Here is a 27519-nt window from a genome sequence, read left to right as displayed (position 1 = left end):
CTGCAGAAAGCTTCTTTCGAGAAATGGTATAAAAACAGTCTAGGATCGCGAGCGGCTGGGATGACGCGGCTTTAGAGAAACTAGGCGTTCAAATTTAGCGCCCTATTTCGGCAAAGATACATTTAGAGACATTTAGTTTCTTGGTTTTATTCATATAACTTAGATTTTAATTGCAACGATGATGTCATTCCAAGGGCTGCATTCCAGAACCTAACTCAATCTTGAGTCCTCACTCTACATTCACCCTCAAACTCAAGGTAAATCTCAGTTGGAGTTTAGTTTAATCTCAGGTGGAGTTTAGTACTTTTGAAAATAATCTCAACTCGGCTCATTTGTGTCAGGGTAAGTGTGGTAGAGTATACAAAATTATACATTCACATAAAACTGTTTTCATTTCCAACCTAACTATTTATTAAACTATTTCCATTCAAAACGATGAAAAACTAGTTTGACTGGATTACACAATCACATGTGGAATGTTTTTTTTTTTAAGAGAGATGTTTCATTCCAAAAACGTAAGGCGATGGCGGCGGACATCTTGGAACTTGGCGACTTAATCTGAGTCGGTACTCGATTGAGATCTCGTAATACTAACGTGGTGATCGAGTCTTCTTTAAGTCAGGATTAATACTTGAGCATAGTGCTAGAATACGGTCCCAATTCTCTGGATAATATGAGGGAGTTCCTCCTTCCATTAGAACAAGGGTAGTTGACGGACATAAGATACATAGAGTGTCAGAGGATGGGCTTCCAATGCTAACCCTCTTTTGGGCTCAGTTTATTGCCTGTGTCCGTTTCCGTAGTTTAACCCTTTCTAACCCAGAGCTGCTTCTGGGAGAAATTAAATTTTAAGACTTCTCATTTTGAAAATGTGAAAATTTTCTACTCGATCATAACTATGGTGGCAGTTACATATTTCGTCATTAAACTTTACAGCACGAAATAATGCGTAATTTAAATCTTTCCTGAATATAACTGAAAATGTATGCATTTTTGATGTAACTTTGGGTTATAATGGACTAAAAAGTCATGCAACCGATATCCGGGCTAAGCCTCCGATCGTTTGAATGAGCATCGTGAGTTTGCGTATTATTGAATCATCACGGCCTCTCGTATATATCTCTCGAGATTTTCCCTGAAAATTTTTTTATCCGAGTTTCGTATTTGTACATTTTTGCCCTTCATATGTATGTCGGTGCATTAAACGTGGTGGATTAGTCAATATATTGATTGAAATAACGTTCGAAAAACCATCAACACTGAGCATCATCAGTTATATTTGGGTTCTCATATTGTTTTAGCATATCGTTTTTCAGTTTTCCGTACTTTGTTGTTAGTTATGAACTCAGTATTATTTCATATTTAATAAAAATTGAGGTTTGGACGTTTTTTCTTATAAAACTGTTTTTATAATTTTACACTCAATATGCCCAATGCTTACTATTGGTCAGAAGAACTCTATTTAAAACTAGGGAAATGTTTGTCAAATATATTATTGCCTTGGTCATATCATTTTATCATTTTCACCATGCATTTATTTTTTCTTTGAAGAAGATTCGTATGGTGAATTCTGAAGATTGTTTTGTGCTTATGGAAATTTAAAGTTGAAGAATTTATTTATTCTGTATTTATTCATTTAACTTTTAATTAACAAATTCTCTTCTACAATACGTAATGAGACAAAGAATTCCAAAATGATGCCGTAATAAATCAAATGAAAAGCATGAAAATACCAGTGCTCATTCATATTATTTGCATTGAGGCACGTGGTCTTAGAATGTGTTCAAAGTATTGTTTATGGCACCTACTTAAAAGGTATTGTTCCATTTATTTGCTCACAATTTAAATGACTATTTCTAAGACACGTTTTGTGCATTTAGTTATGGGAGTTATTTTGTCGAATAATAAAATTCATACCTTATGTTTATACTCTGACACAAAACCCCTGGCTATTAAGCGCCAATATTAATCCCGAGGGCTTTTATTTATTGAGCATCTTTGATGTTCGCCAGGGAGGGAACCGAATCTATATTCCTATATCATGCACCACAGGGTCTTTTAAAGAGCTTAAATTCCATGGCGATATTATTATCACCAGTGGCTATGATTAATTATGTTCAAATGGGAAAAGAACAACCTAGTACATATTCAAATTCAAAATACCAAATCATTACGACAGATTCAGAAAACTTTCTTCAGGTTCGCCAATATATCCTACTTGATTTTACACCCGTTGCAAAATGTTGTAAATTGTTTGGATATAGATATTGCACGTGCGAAAATGTGTGGCCGACTCTGAAATAAATCCATTGTGAATTTCAGGTTTAATCCATCCGTTATTTTCCGGTAGGATTAATTTATCATCGTATCGGAGGCTTTTGGAATGTTTTTTTTTGCTTTGCTGGGAAGTTAAATAAAAGTCGTGAAGTTTAATGTTATTTTATATTCCACAAAAACAAATGAACATAGAGGTTGCCTTTAGAAAATTCTCTTGGGATGTAACATAAATGCATCATCCCGTATTGTTTCCTCGAAGCTGGGAGTACACATTCGTAAATGCCCTTGGGACTACAGATGGAGTATGAACTTAGCCAGAAACTCTTGAGATTTTGAGCTTCCACCCTTCATCTCTTCGGGATTGGAAGAATGTTTGAGATATCACGTTTCACATTTTTTTACATTCAAGAGTATTTCTGAAAACTTATGCACTTGATATCTTGGTGATTTTTTTAAACTACGAGTACTACTTACTTACTACTTAGTTGCTATCTATCTATTTATTATAAGGAACGAAAAACATAATTTAATGCTGGGTATTTGAGCAAATATTAATACAATTTAATAATATCTGAAAATAACTTCTTATGAAGAGTTTATTATAACACAATAGCAGGTTATTGATCGAAGTAGATATTTTCATTACTTGATCTTATATTTTAAACAATGCCATTAATGAAGAAAAAACTATTTATAGTTGTTAGTTTTCTCAAAATAAAATTATTCCTTATAATACCATAAAGCTATGTGGTAAAATGAGGAATATGGTGCAGATAATTCGTCGTAATGGATATTTTCATCACATGATCTTATATTTTGACCAATGGCATTAATGAATACAAAAACGATTTAAAATTTATAGCTATCTCAAAAACATTAATCATTAAAGTGAATAATCAATTATAAATTATAAAAATACTGCTACTATTTCGCATTCTCAGGTATTGTGTATTTATTTAATCTGATATGAAATAATCTAAGCCTCCAAGCATCGTGAGATAGTTACGGGGTACGTTGTAGTTGTGCTTTCGTTTTTATACCACACTGAAAAAAAAGTTTAGTCAGAACTATCAAATTCTCATGCTATCAATCAAATTTTCGATTTAAAGGGAACATTGAAAAATTCGATAGAACTTAACAAACCATTTTGACAAATTCTATCAAACTGGTTTGGTAATTATTACCAAACTAGCCACAGCAGTTAGATAAAAACTGCTAAATTCAAAAGGATAATAAAACCGACGTAGCGTGCACATATGAAAGAATTTCCGCCGAGAAAAATATTGATTGATTGAAAATCATAAAATTAGAAAATAAATAAGAAAAGTGAACGCAAACAAAATTAAAACTTTCTCGCCATTACAAATAATGAAAATAAAATCATTTCCACCCATATATCTTTTACGTGAGGTCTGTTTAGCAATATTTCAACTCCAATTTCGTATTGCTATAAACAAAACAGAAACGACGTACCGTTTGATAGATTAATAACAACAATTAGTAAAATTCTATTAAACCAAATAATTGAGTTTGATAATTTTCATCAAACAAGCAAGCACTTTCGAAAAATTAGTCATAACTTCGAAGAAAGTTACCAAACTCTGAATCGTATCGAATTTATCCAGTTATTTTTACCATACTCTTTCGTACTACTAACCACATTATCAAATATCAAAATGTTCGATAAAAGATATCAAGAGCGTTTGAGAAAACCAATCAATTGCTTAGTTATTTTCAAATTCTAAGTTTTTGTTCTAAGTTCGAAGTAATGGTTCTAAGTTTTTCTAATATTAATCCGTTAGAGTAATTTTATAGCCAACTAAGGCATTGTTCCTAATCCTTTTGCTACTTAATTATTGCTTCGTAATGATGCCTGCTTATTGAAAGGGGAAAGTAATATGCAATATTTACGCAAACAAGACCTTAGCCGGAAGAAGTTTTCGGGGGCTGAAGGAGAATAGGGAAATAATCTGGAGACTTTGAGACAACATCACCGAAACATTTTGGGGGAGGTTTTGAAACCCCTTTCACCACACCCTCAACGGCTTGCTTGCTGCGAGTATGGCCTTGATATCAAAATAAATAAAATCAACTGATTTGGGCGTAACTTGGTGGAACGATGAAATGTTCATGGTGAAACAAATCCGCGTACTATTTCACAAACTTTTTATTATTTGCTGTTAACTAGTTTCGACGTCTATACTGTCATAGACGTAGTTGACAGCTAGTAATAAAAAGTTTATGGGACAGTACTGGGTTTTGTTTCACAATGAACATTTCACCATGATAAAAAGAAATATTTCTGTTTTAAGACGGTAAATGGAGGTTAAATGCTAGGTACATAGGGTGCAAACTTTACGCAGTGAAATAGGGTGCTAACTCCCAGGCGATGTTTCTGTGCAGTTATGATGCTCTCTATTAAGGGTACTCCAGCTGAGATGAGATTCTAAAATGTGCATTCCTGCGATGATTTACGTGCTGAGTAGAAGCTTCTAAGGATGACAGCTATCGCCTTCCTTGATTTCCTCTCTGAATATCCTTTTGAAGAAATTACGTGAGTTGCTCATGTAACTGACTCGCTCAAAACTTAGGGATTTTTGAAAGCTTGACTTGAGTATAATGAAATCATGTAATTAATGAAACGTATCTGAACAGCTGAAGGATAATCTGTGATATTTTTTCTAATCGTTTAAATATTAAGAAACTTAATGCGTAATTCAATTTATAATAACAAAATACAATTCGATAATTTTGATAACGTCAATAATTTCCTGAAATTGAAGACATTAGGAAAAGAGAGTTCAAACTAATCAATAATTGATACATTATGTTCTCAAGTTTTGCCTAATTGTAAGATAAAATGTACAGGAAATGAGAAATTTTAAATAGATTTTTGAACGCTAATTATAACTGAAAATCAGTGCCAGAGTGAATTCCTTTTTTTCCTATATTTAAGTGTAGAGAAGAATTTATATGGGAAATGGCGTTGAAATTGTCTTGAAAAAGAGGACGAGGTCACTGTTTGTAAATAAATGTGCCCTTATAGCATATTTTTGTAAATGCACCAATGATTTCCAAAGTTCACACGTCGGTATCTGGAATTTGGAATTGCTATTATTATTATCATTTATTTATTTATGAGTTATTTACTATACTTTGGGTAGGAATTTTCGGCCTAAAACTGCGATAATAAAGGTTTCTAACTCTTATAATGCATATTACTTATTAGGTTCAGCGAAAGGGAGATAAAAATATTGATGCTATTTCCGAGGGCAGTGGAAATATGTTTCTATTATTTTACTCCTAAAAACACATGGCGCTGAATGTTTTTTGCGTTTCTCGAATGGAGGATTATAGGAACCGGAGTTAATTCAGCGGAAAGTCTCATTTTTAAAGGTATCGATATTATCAGTCTCCTGCTTCCATTTGTAAAAAATAAAAAAGATAGGTTTCTTGTATCTTGTAGATTATAGATCTAGAAAATCACTAACAATTTCTTGCATGCCCTATCGATGAAATTAAAATATTTTTTTAAATCATCGAATATATATAATACGTCGCGTGATCACTGCCTTCACAAAACAACTCCATGATTTCGCCCACAATAAACTGACACAATTTTCCGGGAGCGAAAATAAGTATTCAGATATTCCGAAAATTATTCAGTGTACATGCGAGAAGGGATTTTTTGGGGAGTTTTTTCTCCGTTCAATTTTTTTGCGGGGACGGATGGTATGACAACACTGAATAAATCAATAAATCGGCTTCAATGCATCAAATTAATGCACCTCGAGCGATAAATAAAGGTTCATTCAGGAATGAAGGCAACATATTGCTTGTCCCTCAGAAAATATGTTCCCTGCCATAGACTTTCCCGAATTCTCTTCAAGGACAATAGTGTGAAATTCCGTGTTCAGTTTTCCTCATGCGTGCGTTGTTTCTTTAATGTTTTCAATTAAAGTCTTCGTTTCAATCATGAAAGGGAAATAGGTCTTTATTTTTTCGCTATTTGAGAATATTCCTCGAGATTGTTAATTGCTTGATAATTTCGTTTAGCGATAATTTCGTGATTTCTATCAAATGTCACTGATAAAGGTCATATTTGGCAGTGCTGGTTAATTAGCAATTAGTCCCTTCACAATGGAAAAAGGATGTGAAAATGTTTCTTGCAGACCCTGAATAGCTGCATTGTCGTAAAAATGTGTTTCGTTTCATAATGCTTGCAATCATGAACTTGCGATTGATCATAAATTTCAGTAATTTTCCGCGTACATTTTAGCATTATGTAAAACAGTGTTCACGTTTTCATCGCTAGTGTATTTTAATTTCTGCGCATTAATACGAAAATTTAATGAAATTTCATGCAGGATAGTCTCAAGCTGATTAAGTTTTCTCATATTGGAACGCTCTGTTAAAGATTTCGGCGTTCCGGGAACACGAATTCTCATATTGTGATCGTAAGTTATGAAATGCTCCCGATGGTGATGGCTTTGATATGCCACAATATTGATATCAAGATCTTGGGGATATTTTTTCCGGATTCCGTAGCATCGAGGTGTGCGTGGAAGTTTGACAGCGGGTTTTAACGATGAAAACGTTATCCCTTCCGTAACTTTTTGTATTCGGGCGAGGGATAAACTCGAAAATATTGAACGCACCGCAGAATGAAAGCCTTCATTTGGGCCTGCTTCTGGGTTTTTCACTGTCACAGCGGTGTGAAATTGTATTCGACATCGGAGTACTGCCACGTACTTTATGGAACAGAAATGACATATGCGCGGATAATGTAGAGCATTAGCAAACTCAGACATGGTTGGAAAATGAATGCATTAAGCGTAATGTGTAGGTATGAGGAAAATTACACGAATAAGTCACGTAACCGCAGAATAGTGAGAGCACTTTCTTCTCATTTCTTATCCGATTTCTTTGACAAGGATTCGTGAATAAACGTCGTCCAGACCTATTAAATTGATGGATTCATTTATGGAAAATTTACTCTATCATGTATTGAAAATCATTTTATAAATCAAATAGCAGGCCATCAGGTGCTGCTCGTGGAGGATAGTACCTAGAGAAGTGGGTAACTTGGAACTTGGAATTCATGGGTACATGAGAGGATTTTTAACTAAAGGAACAAAGCAGGTATGAATATGGTATACACATATAATAACAAAAAATGGAAAAAATGAATTCCGTCTACCGCGCATGGGATCAGCTTATACCCCGATCCACAACATTGAAGGTTATATATGACAGTGCATGCGAAGACCAAATACGTCGTGCGAACGCAAACCCCAGCAAAAAGATTTACACCGAAACGATCAGTGTAGTATCCTTTGAATTATGTTTTCCCTTTGAGCGTGTCAATATGTGTGCCTGCCCGGCAGGATGTCCAACCACAGAAGTTGTATCCATGATTAAAACACAAATGGTAATTTCCACACTATTTAATTTAACATTTAACGACCGACCATTGTTTCGACACTTTGTGTCATTTTCAAGGTCGTTAAGTGTTAAATTAAATAGTGTGGAAATTACCGTTTGTGTTTAAATCATGGATATAGCAATATTCCACAAAATTAAGCCTGAAACGATTTTATACGCGCAGAAGTTGTGTAACGTGACGTTGCAATAGGTAATGATAAAACGCTTCTGGACTTTTCTGAAACAATCAGAAGTAGAACTGCGGGCTTTGGAAGCATTAGGTGCACCTACGTACTAACTTCGGTTGCAATTCGTGTAGCCGTTTGATGAAATATATTTAGATTCAGCCATTTTGTGTTGCCTCGGTATTCAGTACCCATGGCGTATTGGCTGAATACAATTGGACACGCCAGTTCTTTTTTGTTATTATTCTCTCTGCAGTTGGTAAGACGTTCCGTATCCACTTCAAGTGATAATCTCAAATGCAAATCATTCAAAACTTTTAGTGCAGTTTAATGTTTATTCAAGGAGATAAACCAGTTGTGAACCAAGTGTTGGGCCTAGTCGTTGAAACTTCCTCGCATTTAATGAATTCTGTAACTGCTTAAATTTAGGTATTAATTTTTCGTTTTCAGTAGACAGATTAAATCCCTGAGCGTTTACCTTACATTCCTGCGATGCTAGGGTCAAATGGGAAAGAATCGGATGTTGTAGAACTTACGAAGCAGTCTTGCTTCTGGCTAGTTCTTAACTAGGTTAAATGAATAGCCTTTGGTGATGTGTGAGAAGCTTTTCCTAGAAAGCATTTTCCACCGAAACCTCTCTTGTAAAATATTTGCTTGGTAACCCTAGAACTCGTATAATATATTCATGAACTGACGCTTGAATTATTCATTGCCTATTTTTATGTTAAGTAACTTATTGTAGCTCGAAATTGTGCTTGGGAAGGAAAAGCCAATCGTTTTATTTATACTTGATGTCCTATTAATGACAAAGGAACGAAATTTATCATATTCCTTTTTGTTTTTCTCTTTTTTCATTGTGCTATTATGAGCTACGTATTTCAACTTACCAGTTTTCGATCACAAAAAGATCACAAACATATCTAGAGGTGAACCAATGCATGATAAAAGAGGACATTTTTACGTTGGTCTTTATCTTGAGCAACTAATCCGGGAAATATTAAAAGTGACCTGGTAGCAAACCAAGATGGGAGAAAATGAATAGCAATTCTTAAAGCTTTGATTGCTTATCACTTACCATTAATATGGAATCCTGTGTAAAAAATAATTATTTACAAAAACCTCATCTGTGTGCCGTTTCCTTCAGCAATTGCCTTTAAAATCAATTCGGCCTCGGTCCTTGAATAATTACGTGCGCTGCCCAAGCGTAATGCAGGGTTATATACGGGCGAGGAGGAGGATTGATGGAGTGAGATAATTTCGCAAAAAAGGAACCCCGAAACGTAACGGTGTTCTTCCTATCCACACAATCAAACAACATCCCCTCCATCGTCCATAAATGTCACTTTTGCGCATTCCGCTAGGGTGGCGCAATTAGTTATGCCACACAGTGGTATCTATTTATTTAATATGGCAAATAAATGATAATAACAATGTTATTTATTCAATTCAGCAAATATTTCTTTAGATGTTTTATTGCCGGTGGTCTTTGGATTTCGCTCGAGTATCTGATGGTAATTACATAATAATTGGAGAATAATAATTATTGGTGGCAATAAAGTGGAACGTGAATTTTGGGCCAAACGAGCTCTGTTTTGGCATATTGAAATGATATTATTAAACATTCCCTCCGAGAAGACTGACCGTTTTAACATTCATGAGATGTTGCTGAAGGGGGAAATTGAGGAAATAGGCGATTTGACGTCGCCAACCAAAAAGACAATCTTCCCTGAGGCTACGGAAGATATTAAGTTGTGGCCGAGATTAGGAACCTCTAAGCACGCAAAACAAAAGATCTACTACTGCGGGGTATTTCAAACATAATTTGTACAATTTATGAGCTTTCATATTCCCCTTGTCTGATTGCAAAAAAAGCGTAAATTTATATTTCGCCGACGATTTCCACCTAAATAGATATTAAGGGATATTTACGTGTACATTGAGAATTGTGTAAAAAGTTTCGGGACACTTTATTGTAGTGTTCATTGCTAAAGTGTTTTATTTTATTAAAAAAAATATATCCCTGGACCCGCTGCGATCGAAGCTTCTTCAAAGTGGAGTCCTATCCCTTTTTTTCGCCCTGCATCTGAAAACAAAGTAGTTTTTCCCTAAGGTTAGTCTGAATGAGATATTACTTGAAAGGATGCGTTTATATGATTTATTTGAGGAAGTCGTTATTTTATCACCCAAATTAATGAATTTTATGGCTTATTGTCATTGCATCAGCATTATTGCGTCGTGCAAATATGATCCTGTGAAATATTTTGCAAAAGCAGGAGATGGGAGTTCCTCGTTATATACGATCCTTTCCTCTTGATATTTTCTTGTTTTGCTTTGAGCTTCAACTATATATATATAACTTTGAGCCGCATTTCCAGTCCAGCGCGTCATATAATCGTATTTTTTTAATCTCTTCCTAGGTTGCGTTCGACTTTGAATTATTCTCATGCTAATGAATGTGAGTGCTATTTCTTCACCAATTGATGTTAGTTGTGGCTACTTGTCTATTGCAATTTGTACTTAGCTTCTCGTATAGTTATTTTCATTATTTACTCTTCATTTTTTCGGTCCTTCAATTCGTTCCCCCTGCATTTAAATGGTGTACATAAGTTCAAAATTAGTTTCGAAATAAAGTTCACTCTTTGGAAATACCATCCTGAGGATCCCCCTTTGAAAATGAAAAGCTTTTATCTGTTTAGAAAACGTCACTCCTTGAGTATCGAGTTAGGTATATCGAATCAGCCCGGATTAGAGACGGCGTAAGTTGTGTAATAAGTGTTCGCGAAAGTTTCTGTGACACTTCATTATATTCCAAACACAAATAATCGTGTTTGCATGCCCAGGGAACCTCTTAGACACCCAGAAAAACTTTTTCAACCTAGCCATGGGAGGGTTGTGTTTTTTTCATGCCTTTAATCACGAACAGATGAGTTAATTTCTCTGGGTTATATCGCTGTCCCTCAACGGTGATGACCCTTAGCGTATCTGAGTGACGTTACCTTCAACATCGTTTTGGAAACGCTACCAATTCGCGGCGAGTGCTTACTCTCCAGAGTCAGACGATGTAGAGGTCGAGTTAACCAAGTTTTGATGAAGTGGTCAGGAATTCGATCAACTGCCAGGATAATGTCCTTAACCTTTCAGTTTTTTAGTCATTCGTGTGGAGGGTCCTCCCCGAATTCTGGGATCCATGAAAGCTAACGATTCCAGTTTGGGTCAAATTTTAATTAACGATGGCTACCTGAATTCGTTGAGAGGAACATACCTCTGGTATTAAGGCTTAAAGGTCACACTTCATTCCTTATTGGCACTGAATATCGGCGTTGTATGCATCAATCAAAATGTGTAGATGTATAGGTTTTTATGTGCAAATGAAAATAAAATGTCACACAATTCAATGTGTGTCTGATTTGATGCGCATAATCCAAGATAAATCTCACATTTTAGCCATATTATCAAAATTTTCCCCCTATTCTAGCATTTGCGTGCAAGAATTGAGAAGTTTTAAGATGTTTTTGAAGATTTATTCTGATTGTTAAGATAATGACCAGCCAAAATAAAATTTGCTGTCGTAAAGGAATAACCACTTTGATACCATTTTTTGAACGGTGATAATATTTTCCCGGTTTAAGCTCGTTCTATTCTTAACATGTACGTTCTAGAACCCTTGCCAAAAAGAGAATTCTGAAATGCGTATCAGGGGTCTGTATTATGCGGGGGGGTGTGGTTTCCGTGACTCAATATGGAGTTAACTTGGCCTAAATTTTTTCGTGCGGGCAAAAAATTGTTTCTGGTTTATCTTGGTGTAATATTATTCAAGTTTGGCATTTGATTGAAAATTTTGAAGCTAAAAAATCGAAATTAAACTTTTATTTGATGATTACAAAAATGCATTGACCAAATTCTCTAATCACACCTTCCTCCGAAAAAGCTCGAAATAGGCATACTCTACGTATTCAGTTCAGAATTCATCTAAACTGTGACGCGATGAAGGATTTCTAGTTTCTGATTTAAATTCATAAATTCAAATTCAAGTGTTTTAGCGCATGGCGGTAGGGTGCGTACAAATACTGCCTGGTATGACTTCATACAACCTGTTCATTGGATTTGGATTGATAGCCAATTTTTACCATTCCTCCCCATACAAGCCGATTTAGTGAACTATGTACAGTAAAAATGATTTCACACAATGATCATAAATAATGTATATTTTCCCCAAATGCCTGCATGCGGTACCGAACCCTATGTTATTAGAGAACAGATTAGTAGCTTAAATTAAATTACGTTACCTTCTTATTTCACATAACTGATTAAACTCGTTCCCTAAATCATGAGATTATTTAAGCATTCCTTATCTCCTTGACACTATTCTACGGCCCTGTTATTTGGATGGCCCTAAGGCAATATTGCAGGAAAAAACTTCCGCTAAAAACGGAAAAACGCTCCGATTTGCGGAACGGAATTATTTCATCAAATCAGCCTGTATTTCTGTTTAAAAAACCACATATCTCTCTTAAGCAACATATTTTCGAGGTCTTTGGCCAAAATGTTATTGAATCAGAATTTAATATCGTTTGGCTCTGAGCACTTTCCTGCAGATTGCTTCCCGTTTTGGATTTCCTTTTGTTCAGGGTAAAATAAGAAATTTTTGATCTTCGCTCCTGTTATGTTTCGCATCTCCTTCTATTCTTTGACAATCTGATCTTAAAGTGGAAATATTTCAGCTGATAGGCCTGTTTTTACTGTTGTGTGTCATAATCCCTAAGCTTTTGCTTCTTTATTACGTGCAGATTTCATCGATCAGTGCATAAAATGTTCCACGACTGATGTGGTAGAATATCCGCATAAAATATGCACAATTTTCACTCGTTTCACTCGTCTTTAGATATTTTACTGTATGAGAACTTAATAACTTTAACTGGTAAAGGTGAGCCAGAGGTTAGCGCAAACGGGACTGTTTTTCTCGATTACATCGATGCTAGTTTGAAAAAATGGTGGAGTTGCGAGATACCATCAATGAATTCCATTGTCCTCCGCTATTTTTAACTGTGAGTTGTTCACGGGAGTCCGCTGAATTTTTGTTACCCGTCATACCTTCCATGCGAACGAGACGTTGGGTTACGGTCTTGAAAACTCCGCACTATAGCTTACACGAGAAATAGAAAAGGGAGACTATTACGCTTCTGTAAAAACATCGTACTAAAATTTCATTTTACATGCTAAATATATACCAGAAACTCTGCATAGGTTTAATATGAATGAAGCTCTTCCTTTCTATTAAGTGTATTTGAATATACGTTTTTCCAATACTTAATATAGCTACTGATCATTGTAAGGGAGAGACAATTTTGCACCAGATTTTGAACCACTATTGAAACTGTTTCTTCTAACAATGAATACTGAAATAAGCGTGAAATCCTAATCCAAGGCTAATGAAGTCGATGATTTGATTTTCAAGAGCCTTTCAGACGCTATCTTAATGTCTCAATTTTTTAACGCTCTCTGCTTCCTCGTCTGATACACCTTAGGTTTCTAAGGATATGTATAACGCATTGAAAAATGATACGCCTCGATGATTGGTCCTAATTGCTTTCGTTGGAAGTAGCTATGTCTCAGCTGTACGAAGATGAGAAGGGAGGGAATAATTTTCCGAGTAAGGTATCGTTTCACGTAGCAAAATAACACTTGCCGAATGTTTAAGGTAACAGATAACAACAACAGATAACAATTTAACAGATAACAACGAGGAATAAGTGAAGAGAGTAAACTATGTGTGTAAATGATCTTCACTACATGTGGTGTAAAAGTGTATTTGATATCCTTCGTGGATATTCATTCATATCTATCACTGACAAATGAAACGCGGCACTATTTCAAATAGGAGAATATATTGATACGATCTGGAATGTGGATGAATATCTTTGCGTGCATCTCATAAAAATTGCGCGTTTTACGAGCAAGAAAAAAATTGGGATGTTATCAAAAAATGCTTTTTCGATAAAATCAATTTGCTTGAAAATTTTGTAGTTTTGGACTAATATTTACTGGAAATATTCGCTCATTGATATTTATTCATGAAGTGTAAGCAAGATATACTTTAGAGCTTGTGATGCAATAAAGTAGGTTCATAAAAATACGCATAATATTTTCCTCACATATCTTAATAAGTGTTATATTACGCAATTGTACTTCCCTCCCGTCGATCCTAAACTGTTGAAATTCGGTTGAATGCTATCCTACCGATTTATATCACCTCATGAATTTACCTTTCATGAGAATAAAACTACTCTTTGGGATTTTTTTCTAGCAGGATAATGCTGTAAACCTTTTGGGATTTTATATCTGGCTTAACAGAAGGAATTATTGTGTTGCTATAGTGGGTCTCAAATGTCACCTAAAAATGGCTACGCTGCGAATTTGTTGCCCCGCACATTTTGTGACCCGTTAGTCCCACTAAAATACGTCCTTCCGCCCCTGGTTTAGCGTGCATATTGTCGGCGTAAAGTCTAAGAATGGATGTCGTTTGGGAACACGAAATAAGCAGTAATTGCCTACACAATTCCCAGCATGGAGTCGACAGCATGTCGCGGAGTTGGAGATTGGATTTTAGGTAAAATTAATGCGATGGTCGCTATCTCATCCAATTACTCTCTTTCCTCTGTCATACCTTACTATATATCTGTATCCTTGCGTAATTAAGGCACTTTTAATATGATAAAGACGAAGATAGCGCGGAATTTAATTAATACCTTTTATGTTACACGAATGCTGCCTAATGTTCCCTTGGAGAACTACTTGTAGTTTTCCTTGGCGGCAATATGTGATATGTGAACTCCAAAAAAGGTGAAATCTAACGTTGATGTGATGGAAATGTTGCGTGTCAAAGGGCACGCTTTGTTTCGTGGGGGCAAGAATAAGTTTCTGGTCGACTGACGCGCCTATGTTTACGTAATTTGTCAGCTTTGAGCGTTAGGACCTATTGGGGCATGTGTGCTGTTTTCCCTTCCTTTTTTCTCCTCCTATTTTGTTGGCATGATGTAAAACTCTAACCTGTCTCCATTCTCTCGCCGCGTAATATTTTTCTATGCGCATGTATACAGAAATGGGGATATATCATCCTCAAAAATTTTCGCCAGCGTTGTTTTAATTGTTGACGAAAGAGTTTGCCCCAAAGCGAAGCTCTTTGTGAAGAAAGTTGTTTCCATTCTAGCATAAAGGTAATGAATTTGGGCAGAGGCGTAACTAGGGATATGCTTTGGGGGGATGAGGGAGCTTTGGGGGGGATAAGGGGGCTTTGGGGGGGGGGGGGGCGAAGGGGGTTATTGGGGGCAACCCCTCCAGGAAACAGGGATTTCAGGATAATGTTTGAAAAATAGCGTGCCTGAAAATGCTTTTTACATCATTTTGTCACCTAAAATTTAACTTTTATCAGATGCAGTTATTATAAATCAAATCCAGACAATATTATCAAATAATTTTTTAATTTCTCTGAGGCTTTGACGGGGGGGGGGGGGTATACATCCCCTCATCCCCCACATAGTTACGCCACCGAACAAGGGTTGCATACTATAGCCTATGTTTGAACACAATGCAGAGTTTAGGAAAACTCTTATTAAATTTTAACGTGTTTGTTTTTATTGTTATTTATTCTCCGTGTTTAAAATTTGAATGTAATGAAAAAACACAAGAGTATGATAATTTTAAGTTCAATAACAACCGGTTTCGGGTTCGTGTAATATAGTTAGATTGTGTTATTAAAATTTCATTGAGAAAAAAATATTCGCTTATTCTGGACTCGATCTAGGGTCCTTCAAATGCGGGTTTAATGCGTTTATATTAATAAGGTAATACCGCTGGACATATTATTTTAAAGTGCAAGACAATGATTTGTAATTGGATGACCATGAATTGATGAAAATATGTATCTCCCTGTGAGATACAATTTTAACCACAGTAAAAATATATATTACTTGTTCTATGATAGGAAAAATTATCAAAAACTTCCATTTGGTATCGAGATTTTTTCGTTTCAAAATGACCAAAAATTTTAAACAAAGCCTAATAATTAGCTGTTCAACTATTTCCGAATTTATGATTTAGAGTTTCCCTCGTAATGCATCGTACATCTAAAGGTCCATCTAATCTATCATATGATCCAATCTATCATAGATTTCCTCTCAGCTCGCTTCATGCCGCCTGCAGATACAGAGGAAGTGCGTCCTTGAAGGACGTGGTTTTCCGGTACGGAATGGAAGTCTTCGATGATTTTCATTGTCGTAAGAAATAGTCTAAAATTTTTTACTGTGAATCAATCTTTTACTGTACGTACCTTCCCTGTAGATCCAGGTTTCAAAACGTGAAACTTTCTGCTCAAAAAAGAAAACTGTACAAGTAAATGAACGTTTTAACGTGTGCTACATTTTTTGGTGGAATGAAAGCGTGGCCGGCGCTCTTGTGCCAATTTTTGATGGCCGCGATTCGGATCACGAACCGCCCTTAGAGCTTAGAGTGTCCGCCCCCGTACTTTGCCCCCGCCTTATCTGGGCCCCTGTCGGCGACGACTCCGCCTCTCTCGTTTACTTTCATGTCGCAGCGAAACGAGTGGCGTGACCCCCGCAAAGCACGGACAAGGGGAATATGGTGGTGATTCCACGCTCTTTGTGAAGAAAACCGAAGGTGTGTGTTCATGACTAGATCATTTTTAGTCGCTCAGCAATCTATCATTTCCATCTTCGTTTTTTTTAACTTTGTGTTTTCGATCTGCTCGATGTGAATGTTTCACTTTACCAAACTATTCCTTAGATCTTTTAACATAAGAATTCCACTCTCAACACTTGTAATTTTTATAATTAACAATTTCTCTATGCAATCGAGGCTTGTACCACCTTCAACTTGCTCTAATAAACAATTTTCAGGTGAAAAACCTAAGGTGTGTGTTCATATCTATATTATTTTCAGCCATTCAGCAAACTATCATTAGATTTCATCCCTTTTTTTTCCAACGCCCTATACTTCTATGTTTTCGACATGTACAATGTCAGGTTTTCACTTTACCCAACTGTACCTTGGTTCTTCAAACATAGGAATTCTGCACTTTTTACGTTTACAGGGATCATTTTTTTAAAGCGATTTTCATATGTAGTGGAGGCTTTACCGCCTTCAAAATGCTCCCGTTAAACAATTTTTTACACAGCTAAACGGTACCGAAAGTGTGTGTTCATGACCAGATGATTTTCAGTCATTCAGCAATCTATCAGATTTCCACTTTCGTTTTTTTTTTTTTTTCGAAATTTTCAATATGTACGAAGTAAAGGGTTTCACTTTACCAAACTTTGCTGAGGACTACATGCATAGGTCTTCCACACAAAACACTTTTCGCTCAAATCGATTTTTCTAAGAAGTGGAGGTTTGTCCTACCTTCAATCTGCTGCCGTTATACAATTTTAAGATAAAAATACGGTACCGAAGGAATGTGTTCATGACCAGATAATTTTCAGTCGTTATTCAGCAATCTATCACTGTATTTCCATCTTAGTTTTTCTATATTTTTACATTTCAATATGCACGACGCCGGGGTTTCACTTTACCGAACTATTCCTTTAGCCTAAACACATAGGAAATCCGCACTTTACACTAGTAATTTTTATAATGATTATTTATTTTTCCCTCAAATCGATTTTCCTATGCACTGGAGACTTGTACCGCCTAAAACCTGCTCCCGATAAACAATTTCCAGATAAGAAGCGGTTCCTTCGTTTAAGAGAGAAAAATATCTAATGTGAAGTGCCAGAGAAAATATTAGTGAAATGTCGATAACGCGGTAAAAAAGACGTGAAGGTTACAGGACTAAAACTTGTAGACGTAAGAAGTCATTTTTGACCATTGGCAGTATATGCCTCTTAAAATTTGTGGCATGTGGTAAACGTAAAAAAGTCACCGAAGTGAAATAATTTCTTAGAGGAATCACAAATATTATCCTTGAGATGGAGTTAAACCAGAACCCTTCTCAATTGATCCGGTCGATTTGTGCGAATTAAGTGATTGTAGTTTTTCAAATAATGAATTGAAATTTTTTCTTGCCTTAAATTATAATTTTTTGTGCTAATTCAGATGTATTATGATTATTTCTACTGTAATATTTATTACCTTTTCTCTTCCCTTTTTTTATTTTTTCAGGATATATAACAAATTCCTCCCTCATTGAGCGGTTCGGGGAATAGTCGTTATGTAGACGAAATGTTCACTAAACACAATTGTAGGCTAGAAAACAAACCAGATACGACGTTATTTAATTTTACTTCTGAGTAAGCGTTTCATTTACTCATTGACTAAGGGCGAATTCTGTTATTTCCGTTGTTTAATAGGGGTGTAACCTTCACTCTGAGGAAAGGGTCGCTGCACAGATAATTTCACTTGAATTCCAGGATTGAAACTTGCTTACAGTATCTGGTAAAGCCAGATCAAGGGGTTTTGCAGGCCTAACGGGTCTGAACGTGTAATTAATGTAGGTTTTGATCGACGTTACCCGGAGTTCGTCGGAAATACTTATGAATGCAGTCGCTTCCGACTTAACACAGTGAAAGGAAGAGAGGAAGGGTTGCGAAGCTGTGGGTCAATTTCAAATGAGAAAATATCTCCCGCGGTGGAGCAGTATCAAGAGTAATAAAACCACTGAATGGATTACTTAGCCTAGAATCTGGCATTTTTCGGTTCATTGAGCATTGTACCCAATCATCTCTATGTGTTGTCGAAACCTAAGTTTAAGATATTTGATTTCTTCGCTAGTAGCTATTTATATCCTCTTCTGGTCACCTTTTTATAAATTGTTCTGTCTGTGGAAAAATTCACTCCGTTTCCTTTCCAATTGGCTGAGATACTTCAATTTATAAGGATTTTCACACGGCTTTATCATTTGTTGCTACTTAAGTCTGTTAATTTTATTAATTTTTTCTTCTATTGTAATCCAATGTTCTTCATTATATTTCAGGATATTTCAACATCTATTCTGTAGTATCTTCATAGTTAGCCCTATGGACCACTATCACTCATGACACAGCGCAATGATGCCAAATGATGCATTTCTGTATTATCAAGAATTCAGGGACTGGAGATGACAGTGGAATTTTCACATTTTTATCGCGTTTTGATTAATGCTCTCAAGCGGCTCACTTTTAAGTCCTATAATTCCGCTCCTCAGAGTCAGAATATCAAGTGGTAATTTTTCGGAATATGGTGAGGAATGAAATGACTTCTTTCAACACATTTTTGAAATTTGAGTGTAAATAAATCTTTTTTCGCGAGAAAAGGTTCACTGCAATGCTCCCGAAATTGTGTTTACGCCACCGAGATACTCCGTTGAAGTTACAACGAGAAAACTAAGTTCTCAATAACTTTATATTTCTGCGAAAACGCACGCTGTATTGGAAAGTTCGTTATTCTCATTACGGTAGCAGAAATAGTGAAGAAGAAATCTCAGTATTAAAAGGATCTTTATCATTTAAGGTGGCCTAAGCCTATATAAAATAGTCATGAAAGTGTTTCATTCCTTCAAAAGTAGCTGCACAAGGGACGATTGAATAGAGGATACATGAACGAAGAGCGAATTGGCTCTAAAATCATCCTTAATATTGATTTGATGGATTAGACTGGCTTCATCCGACGTTTTATAAACATCAAATATCGGATCCTGATAGTTAGTATGAAATTTTACAGTGAGCTTTTCCCATAAATCACATTCAAATTTAGGATTTCTTCATCTTAGTCTCCGGGAAGCCTTATCTCATTGCTATTTCTGAGTATGAGAGCGTAGATAAGCGGAGGTACAGTTGAGGTAAGCTTTTCCTCGTCACTGCCGTAAATCAACCTTGGTTGTCGGTTTATTCTATGTATAGTAAATAAATTTTGAATCTATCCCAAAGTTTTACTTAGTCGTATCGCAAGCAAAGGTTTAGAATTCTTTGCATTTGTTATCCCTTCCTGGCTGTTTCCAATGAAGCTGTTCCTGTTTAAATCTCGAAATTTTGGGGAATAGCAGGCTCTAAAAAATACATGTGTCAAATGAAGGGGGTTTTTGCAGATGGAAACTATGGGTTCAAATTAATCTTCCAAGGCCAAGGAATTCCGATGAGAATTAGCGTAATTGAGTGACGGGGATAGGCATCGGATGGCAACCGAGTTGAATTATGAAGGTAGACATCTCAGGGATGGACGATAACATTTTCAGCTGATGAAAAATAATAACAGAATATCACTCAAAGGGTAAATAAAACCTACAATAGTAGTTTTAGAGCAGGAAAATGTGCAATGCATACTTTTCAACGGACGATGTGAGATGTAGAAATTTAAAATTGGTTGAAGAAGTTTGTGAATTTGTGGTTGGAAAAAAGCTTTTCCGAGGTTTCGATGCGGCGGAAAATGTCAAATGGAATGTAGTTAGCGGGTTAACGGATTGAATTTCACCTCTGGAGAGCGCTGAATAATTGATTAGAGAATTCAAACTGCCTGAATGCGGTTTTCCCTTTCGTAATTAACTCTGAGACCCTCAGCCAGCTCTATGTTTCGTGTGGTTTATTCTATTCGACCATCCCTTTGACTTTCTGGAAACAAGGTCTCGGATTCACACCCGAAAATTTTCAGTTGTGGCAAAGCATTGCAAACCACTGGGTAAATGCGCGTTCCATTATCCTACCACGTTTTTGTTGCTATTTTCAAAAATATTTTCCCTTCGCGACTCGAAATACATTTGTAACCCTTAGAGTGTCGAGGAGCGCTATCGTGCTCCTCTTATCTCTAGCGAAAAGTGCCAGGAGCGCTATCACGCTCCTCATGCAATGTCACCACTCTTAGATGCTGATAATTAACTAATCTTACAATTGTCAATATTCGTTTTATTTCAACATTAAATATTTTCTTCAAGTTATAAAAATTAACTCATATTACCAAAAATTCGTCAAATAATATAATAAAAAGGTGAAACCACAGATATTAAAGATTTCCTAAAGTTTTTGAACATATACCTTTACTTGTTTTTGAGACCTAATTTTTTTCCCTAACCTACTGCAAAATCAGCAAAAATGCCTCGGCACTTTTGGCATAGAACCTAGAAAATGTGTTGGCACTCAAAGGGGTAAAGCGTATTCTCCTTCGTATATTGTTCTATGCTAGAATATTGATAAATCAACACAGATTTCGTGCAAGAGATGTGCCGAATGAAACAGCGTCTGCATACAAACTGCTATGGCAGAAACGTGAAACCTTACTTAGCTGTTAGTCTTCAAACATATATTATTAGGGGCACTTTAAATAATTAGCTACGTTTCACCTGCTTCATTGAGATCATATCAGCATTCTTTTCTACTAATGCATGGTGACCCGAGTTTGAATGTAACGTTTTCCTCATTTTTCATGGGGAGTTCCTCCTCAATTTCCTTTAACAGCGTTTTCAGGAATCTATTTTTTGGGAAATTCTTGCATTAAATCTTAGCGCATTTCTATTATGTCAATTTTTTGGCTAAAATACCCTGTGAATAATGAAGGAAAACAAAAAAATTATTCCAATTTCTTTCGCAATAAAATAATAGAAGTAACTCATCTCGGAAAGGAAACTGCCCTTCATATGAGGTTTGAAAACATTTTTAGGTGACATTAATTATTCTAAATATAGTACGTAAAATCTTGGAGGTTGAGCAGCGTTATTATACTGCGATAATTTTTTTTTAACTGTAGTGCGTACAATCTTGGTGCAATAATTCGAGCTTGAGTCAACTGTGTGAGCAAAAATCGGTAAACATCCCTGAATACCAAAACAGAGCGAGCCCCAGATCTGGTTTTACTAATTTTTTAAGTAGCAACATAGTTGAGAATCGGTTGCGTAAAAATGTCAGAGCGTTATTATCGGTATAAAATATTTTTTTTACCCTGAAATACTCGCGAAAATTGCCATCAAAATGAAAATGAAGAGGGAGCGAAGAGCGGCTCTCGCGTCACACATGAATAGAAGGATGTGCGGACACCACACCATCAACAGGTTGTGAACAGGTGCACGGACAGAGAAATTGCTCAATGCGATATCCACCCGATGAAACTCGGGCGAAAACTTTGCCGAACTTATTTTCTCTCTTTTTTTTTTAATCCCTTACCCTTGTTAGAGGTTGAGCGGTCACCAAGATAGCCGTGGTCGCGAAGGCCACCGCCAGGGTCCACAGTCCCCGGGCACCACCGCCTGTTGCTGCCATCGTCACCATCTTCGCAAGTCGACTCTCTTCTTGCTTTCGAAGTGGACGAAAGTTGATTTTTTTACCCTCAAAAGAGAATACCCTCCCTGGTAAATATTTTGCGCGGAAGGTTTCTCAGTCCCTCCCAGAAAGATAAAGAAACTTTTTCCTCGCTCGCGCGAGTTGTATGACTCCCTCCCAGTTAACTATCGGCGGAACACCGCGTTTGAAACCGGCGAGGACCCTGATGACCAGTCCTGCTGGTGGCGAGGTGCTGCTTTCCGCGTCGGTCTTTTTAACGCGCGTGCTGTTCAATCCCTCAAACTTCCAACCCAGAAGACAGTTATATCCTCTCTCTCTCTCTCCTGTAGCAGTGGTGGTTCGTAGCGGGGCGTCGAAGCGTTTATATAGCCCTCGCTGAGGGGAGGTCCTCTTCTCTGAGGAGGGTGTAGGAGAGGGATATCAGGGCTACCAGGGGAGAGGGAACCTTTTGGGTGAGCGGGAGACACGGTGAGGGGTGGAAGGAGTCAGTCGGGGTAGGGTTCGTGGAGGGGATGCACGTAGGACTTACCCTACGTTACCGAAACGGAGTGGAGTGGGAAGATTTGAGGGGGGGAAGAGTTTGAGTTTGAGGGAGAGTAAAGAGAAGGGGTGTGAGTGAGGATTTGCGCCTGCGTGCCGAGGAAGGAGTGGGGTACGAGTGTGCGGAGTGTGTATCTCGCTTGTTTTTTTATGTGTGTGTGGATCCAGGGTCGGAGTGAACGAAGGTGTCGCGGTCATAGAGGTAGGGAGATTGGGTTGTACGTATCAGTCCTGGGAATGAGATGATAAAAAGAGTGGAGATACTGAATGTAATAGTTTATGGAAGGAGGAGTGTGAAGAAAAGTCTTAAGCAGCAAAGAAAAATAACAAATATTAATTCATTACAATCCATGAAGTAGGGTCACCATAGTGGTTGAAAATGTTTTTGGAAGATAGATAAATCTTAAATAAAATCTCATAGAGGTAGGGGATTAAGCTATATCCATCAGTCCTGTAATGGGGATGAAGAAAACGGCGGAGATATTGAATTTGATAGTGCATGGATGGTGTGGTGTGATGAGAAGTCTTAAATTGCAAAGAAAAAGAATTAATATTTATTCATTCAATACACTACATGAAGTAAGGCCATCAAAGTGGATGAAAATTTTAGTGGAAGGTGCGTAACTGTTAATTATAATCTCATCCTTCATTGAGGATGTTTCTCCTCCTCAGATAAAATGGTTGTCTACGGCCCAGGACATGAAATACGTATGAGAAGGCCCGAAATGTTTGTGTGTCCAGTTGGTTTTCGATTTCCTTGGCGAATACAGATAGGACGAAAGGAAAGGAAAATAAGTCCTTTCGGAATTGCAACCTGGTTGGGTCCTCCACTTTCCCAATTGCAATCCTATTGGTTTTTCGTGCCAATTTATAGACGAGATAAGGCAGGGAGTAGGATGTTGTTGATGATAAATAATTAAAAGGAAAAAATAATTAAAAATTACTAAATTTACCCCTAGTTATGATTCAAATCCTTATGACTTCAGGTTAACGTGCATGTATATGTTGAAACTTAATTCAAATCACTCCAAGTTCGAAAAAACAGAAGAGGAAACAGTGATATCTACTTTGTTACCCATAATTAATGTTGGAGTCACGCACTATATAATGTTAAAAACTAAAAAAAAAATCATAATCAAGTACGTACATTAATAAAAAAATCTCATGGAAATGTGGCGATCCAACCTGAGTAGGTGCCAGCTAAAATGAGAACTGTAAAGTATGTGTAATATGGTTCCCAATCCAAAAGTAACTTGGTTTTTTTACTAACGGAACCGAACTACCTTTTGACCGCGTGAAAATGACACAATTTTGTGGGTTATTGCCGTAATAAACTTGTATTTTAAGTGCTTGGTTATTTTTTCAATTATTCCAAAGTAATTCAGTTGCAAGAAACTCTGAAATTCATTATGATAATTAAGTTTTTCACTGAAATGTTCATCTGCTTTCATTAGCTGCTGCTGCGTTTAGTGCTTTAGCGGCCAAGCTTTCGTAAGCTTGGCGGACGGAGGACCAGAGGATGCTACCCAAGTCATATCATTAGGTTTATGTAGTAATTAAACTAATTAAACACTAATCGTCCTCCAATGACAGCGAATATTTGGCCAGTAAAGGCCAATACGCTTCTGCTACCGAATTAGCTAACAAGGCCATGGAATTTGCGCGAATTGTTCTTCTCTGCGTTTAAATTTATTTTATGTCTTCCTGAAGGGGTAATGGTGAAAGGGGCACTGAGGGTGTCTTTATTTTCTACAATAGTCAGTTATTTGGGTAAGATTTACGATTCGCGGTCGATATTTTTGTGACCATTTAAAAAAGTACTCTTTTAATTAATCTCCAATTATTGCAATGATTTCAGTAGCAATGCAGTAGCACTGGAAGCTGGTTTACTGTAAACCACAATATTAATCTTTTATCCACTCTCAATGAAAAAAAATTATCTTTGGCATTGCATATCAAATGCTTATTGTAGGTCGCAAGTTTTTCCCCACCCCTTTCTACTGCGGAACTAAAGGAATTATCACAATGTATTGGGATATCGCAAACTGCTTTCTTTTAACAGGATATAGCTAGTGCGTAAACTAAAAATTGACATGTCCAGACTCTCCTGAGTGAAAAAATGACAATTTAGAAAGTAGAGTTTTTCCTGGTGTAGAGTCTGAATGAATAATTCTCGTAATTTGAGTAATTGAGTTCAACTACTGAAAACCACACTGAAGAATTATTCCTTCAAATCTCACAGAATTTTCTCTCAGGAGGGTATACTTCGCGTTATCAGAAACAATCTCAAACTCTACTGTCTCGAAAAAATCACATCTTCGGAATTCAGTTCTACGATAATGTTTATTGAATGACAAGGTTGTTGTTTAAATTTTGGGGAGCATGAGTAATAATAATAATAATATTTATTTACTCTGGGTACAATACCCCTAAGATCACAAATTGTACATAAGTGGTGAGAAAATTACATACATAATGCAGTTGATAACATATTCATTATAAGTGAATTACATATATACATAAATAAATAGCTTACTACAGTAGATAATACAGTTTCGGTTATCATGTTGAATTGAATCGAAGCATGAAAACGTAAATATGTCTTTTAATAAGGCTTTTTTAACATAATAATTTTACATTTTGTCATTTTATAACATTTAATGAATAATAAACCAAAAAATATTTAAGAAAAAAAGAGGAAAACCACCCGAAAATTCTATTGGGTATTAAAGTTTGGATTACTATTTGATTATTGAATTAAGTTTTGCGGGAAAGGTTTTGAGTAGAGAGAAGGAGATAGATTTCTAGATGAAAGATATTGGAGTGTTTCTTCATATCTTTCCCGCTCTCCCTCTCTTTCACTCCCGTCCTTAGGACCGAGGCGAAATGAATGGGCGGATAGATAGTGGTCGAGAGAGAGAGAGCGCTGGATTGCGTCGTCGGATAGCGGGCATATGGGCCGGCGAGAGTGCTCGCCTGGAAAGCGGAGTTCAGAGCTTCGAGAGATACGAGAAGGGCAGTGGAAGGAGAGAGGAAACGAGAGTTTTGGGGAAAGAAAGAGAGTTATGTAGAGGGAGAGTTGGGGCGGCGTATAGGGGCGGCTGGTTTGTTTTGGATTGACTAGGGACACAGGGAGATAGGAGGAGGGAAGGGGTAGAGGGAGTGAGTAATCTAGGGGGGATAGCATTAATGGCAAGAGTGGTCGCACAAAAGGGCTTTCAAAAAGGGTCCATGCACGCGTGTGCCACCGGGGTGAAGTAGGACGAAAAGGGTTGTGACCCCGAAACTATTTGATGCGCGCGGGAATGACGATGAATCCCTCATACGTTGAATGGGTCGAATCTGTGGCTGGCGCGCCTCCCTCCTCTCGTGGAACGGGAATTCCATGCGGCCCCGCTTGTGTGCCTGGTCGCCAATTAAGAGCCATTGGTGGCGAACGAATCGTTTAACTTGAGCCAATATATCGGATCGGCCGTTTTCCTGGTTGCGGCGCCTGAAAATACTTCGTTCGTACCAGCGTTTTTGCTGTGGATTGTTACCAAACTAACAGATCGGTTGATTTTTTTCATAGTTTTCGGGCTCTCATCGCGTTAGCTTCTAGTTTTTATCAGGCAACTGATCGCTGGTCATCATATTCATGAGTTTACCTAGATATCAGACAATTACTTATACCATTTATTTAGTGGTATAAGTAATTGTCTGATATCCAGGTAAAGTTATAGTGGAATACCACAAAGTAAATCAAGAATTAGTGAATTTTGTTAGCATATTCATGTTCTTCAGGTTAATGCTTTTTTCAAGTTCTTGCGCTAGAATGGAGATACCACTGTTTCAATTGATATGACAATCTTGTGAAATATGGTCAGTGTAACTGATGAAATGATAACCCATTACTTTAAGTTTTTCGCCGTGTTCGTATTTTTATGTTCGTGAGTGACGGCATTAGAAATTGTTCATGCCAGAGTATTCATAGCATTCGAGATTAAGGTTCAAATTCATGATAAAATGTAAAAAACTGGTTAATTGTACAATTGAATGTGTGACACTATCGACCTTGGTCTTGACCCTACATCATTTTTAAGGTCCTTGAAAATTCTATTCCGGCTGAAAATATGCTGGTGAATAGAAATTGCTGAGTAATACCATCTGATTTTTATATTCTTTAATACAAATGTTTAATTTAAATAACCGTGACGCCTAATCTCTACCTACATAAAAAATATAGTGTTTGAATCCTTTCGCTTCAGGTTTGTAGGCAGATTAAATGATGGGGTTTCATTATCATCATATTTCATTATCGTCAGACAATAAAGATCGATCAAGCCAGACAGAAGTCTAAAATACTGTTTAACTTTGGAAGACCAAAATTTACTGGATTTGGGCTTGAGGAAAAAAGTAACAATGAATCCTAGAATATTTATTTATGATGAACTATTATTTTAATTACTTATTAACACGATAATTGGATAATCTATAGGTATATATTTTGTGTGTATCCATCTGTATCAAATTAAGACCGTCCAATTTCGCGCTCGATGTATTAAATATTATTATGACCGGTGAAGATTAGATTGTAAATGTGGACCTTATTTGTTAATTATTAAATCTCATTTCATACTTTTTCTCTGAAAAGCTATCAGCTCATTTTAATTAGCAGCAAATCAATGACCTCTTCATGTACGTTTTGGTTATGCGTTTAAATTGTGTTATAATTGAAAATTCTAATTCCAATATCATCGCATGAGGAAGCAACCTGTATCGTAAAAATTTGATCACGTGAAACGAATAGCTGAGTTGTGTTCCAAGTGAAATTCTTATTACGATGAGGCAGAAAGTTAGGA

The 27519-nt window shown here is 36.6% G+C and overlaps 1 protein-coding gene across 6 annotated transcripts in view; it reads right to left on the bottom strand.

The window, feature by feature from the left end:
* The window catches only part of LOC124159109 (armadillo repeat-containing X-linked protein 4-like), a 117254-nt gene extending 94771 nt beyond the window's left edge, over positions 1-22483 (bottom strand). For 3 of the 6 annotated variants that reach the window (XM_046534664.1, XM_046534662.1, XM_046534666.1), the window contains exon 1: positions 22022-22483. In XM_046534664.1, the coding sequence (XP_046390620.1) occupies positions 22022-22126 (105 nt within the window). In that variant the 5' untranslated portion in view covers positions 22127-22483. The remainder of the gene's footprint in view (positions 1-22021) is intronic. The other 3 variants (XM_046534660.1, XM_046534661.1, XM_046534665.1) reach the window with 1 other exon arrangement.
* Between the last annotated feature and the right edge of the window lie 5036 nt (positions 22484-27519).

Source organism: Ischnura elegans, chromosome 5 (genome assembly GCF_921293095.1).
Source record: "Ischnura elegans chromosome 5, ioIscEleg1.1, whole genome shotgun sequence".
Lineage (NCBI taxonomy): Eukaryota > Metazoa > Arthropoda > Insecta > Odonata > Coenagrionidae > Ischnura > Ischnura elegans.
Note: the sequence above shows the minus strand (reverse complement) of the source record. Positions and strands in the feature narration are given on the sequence as shown.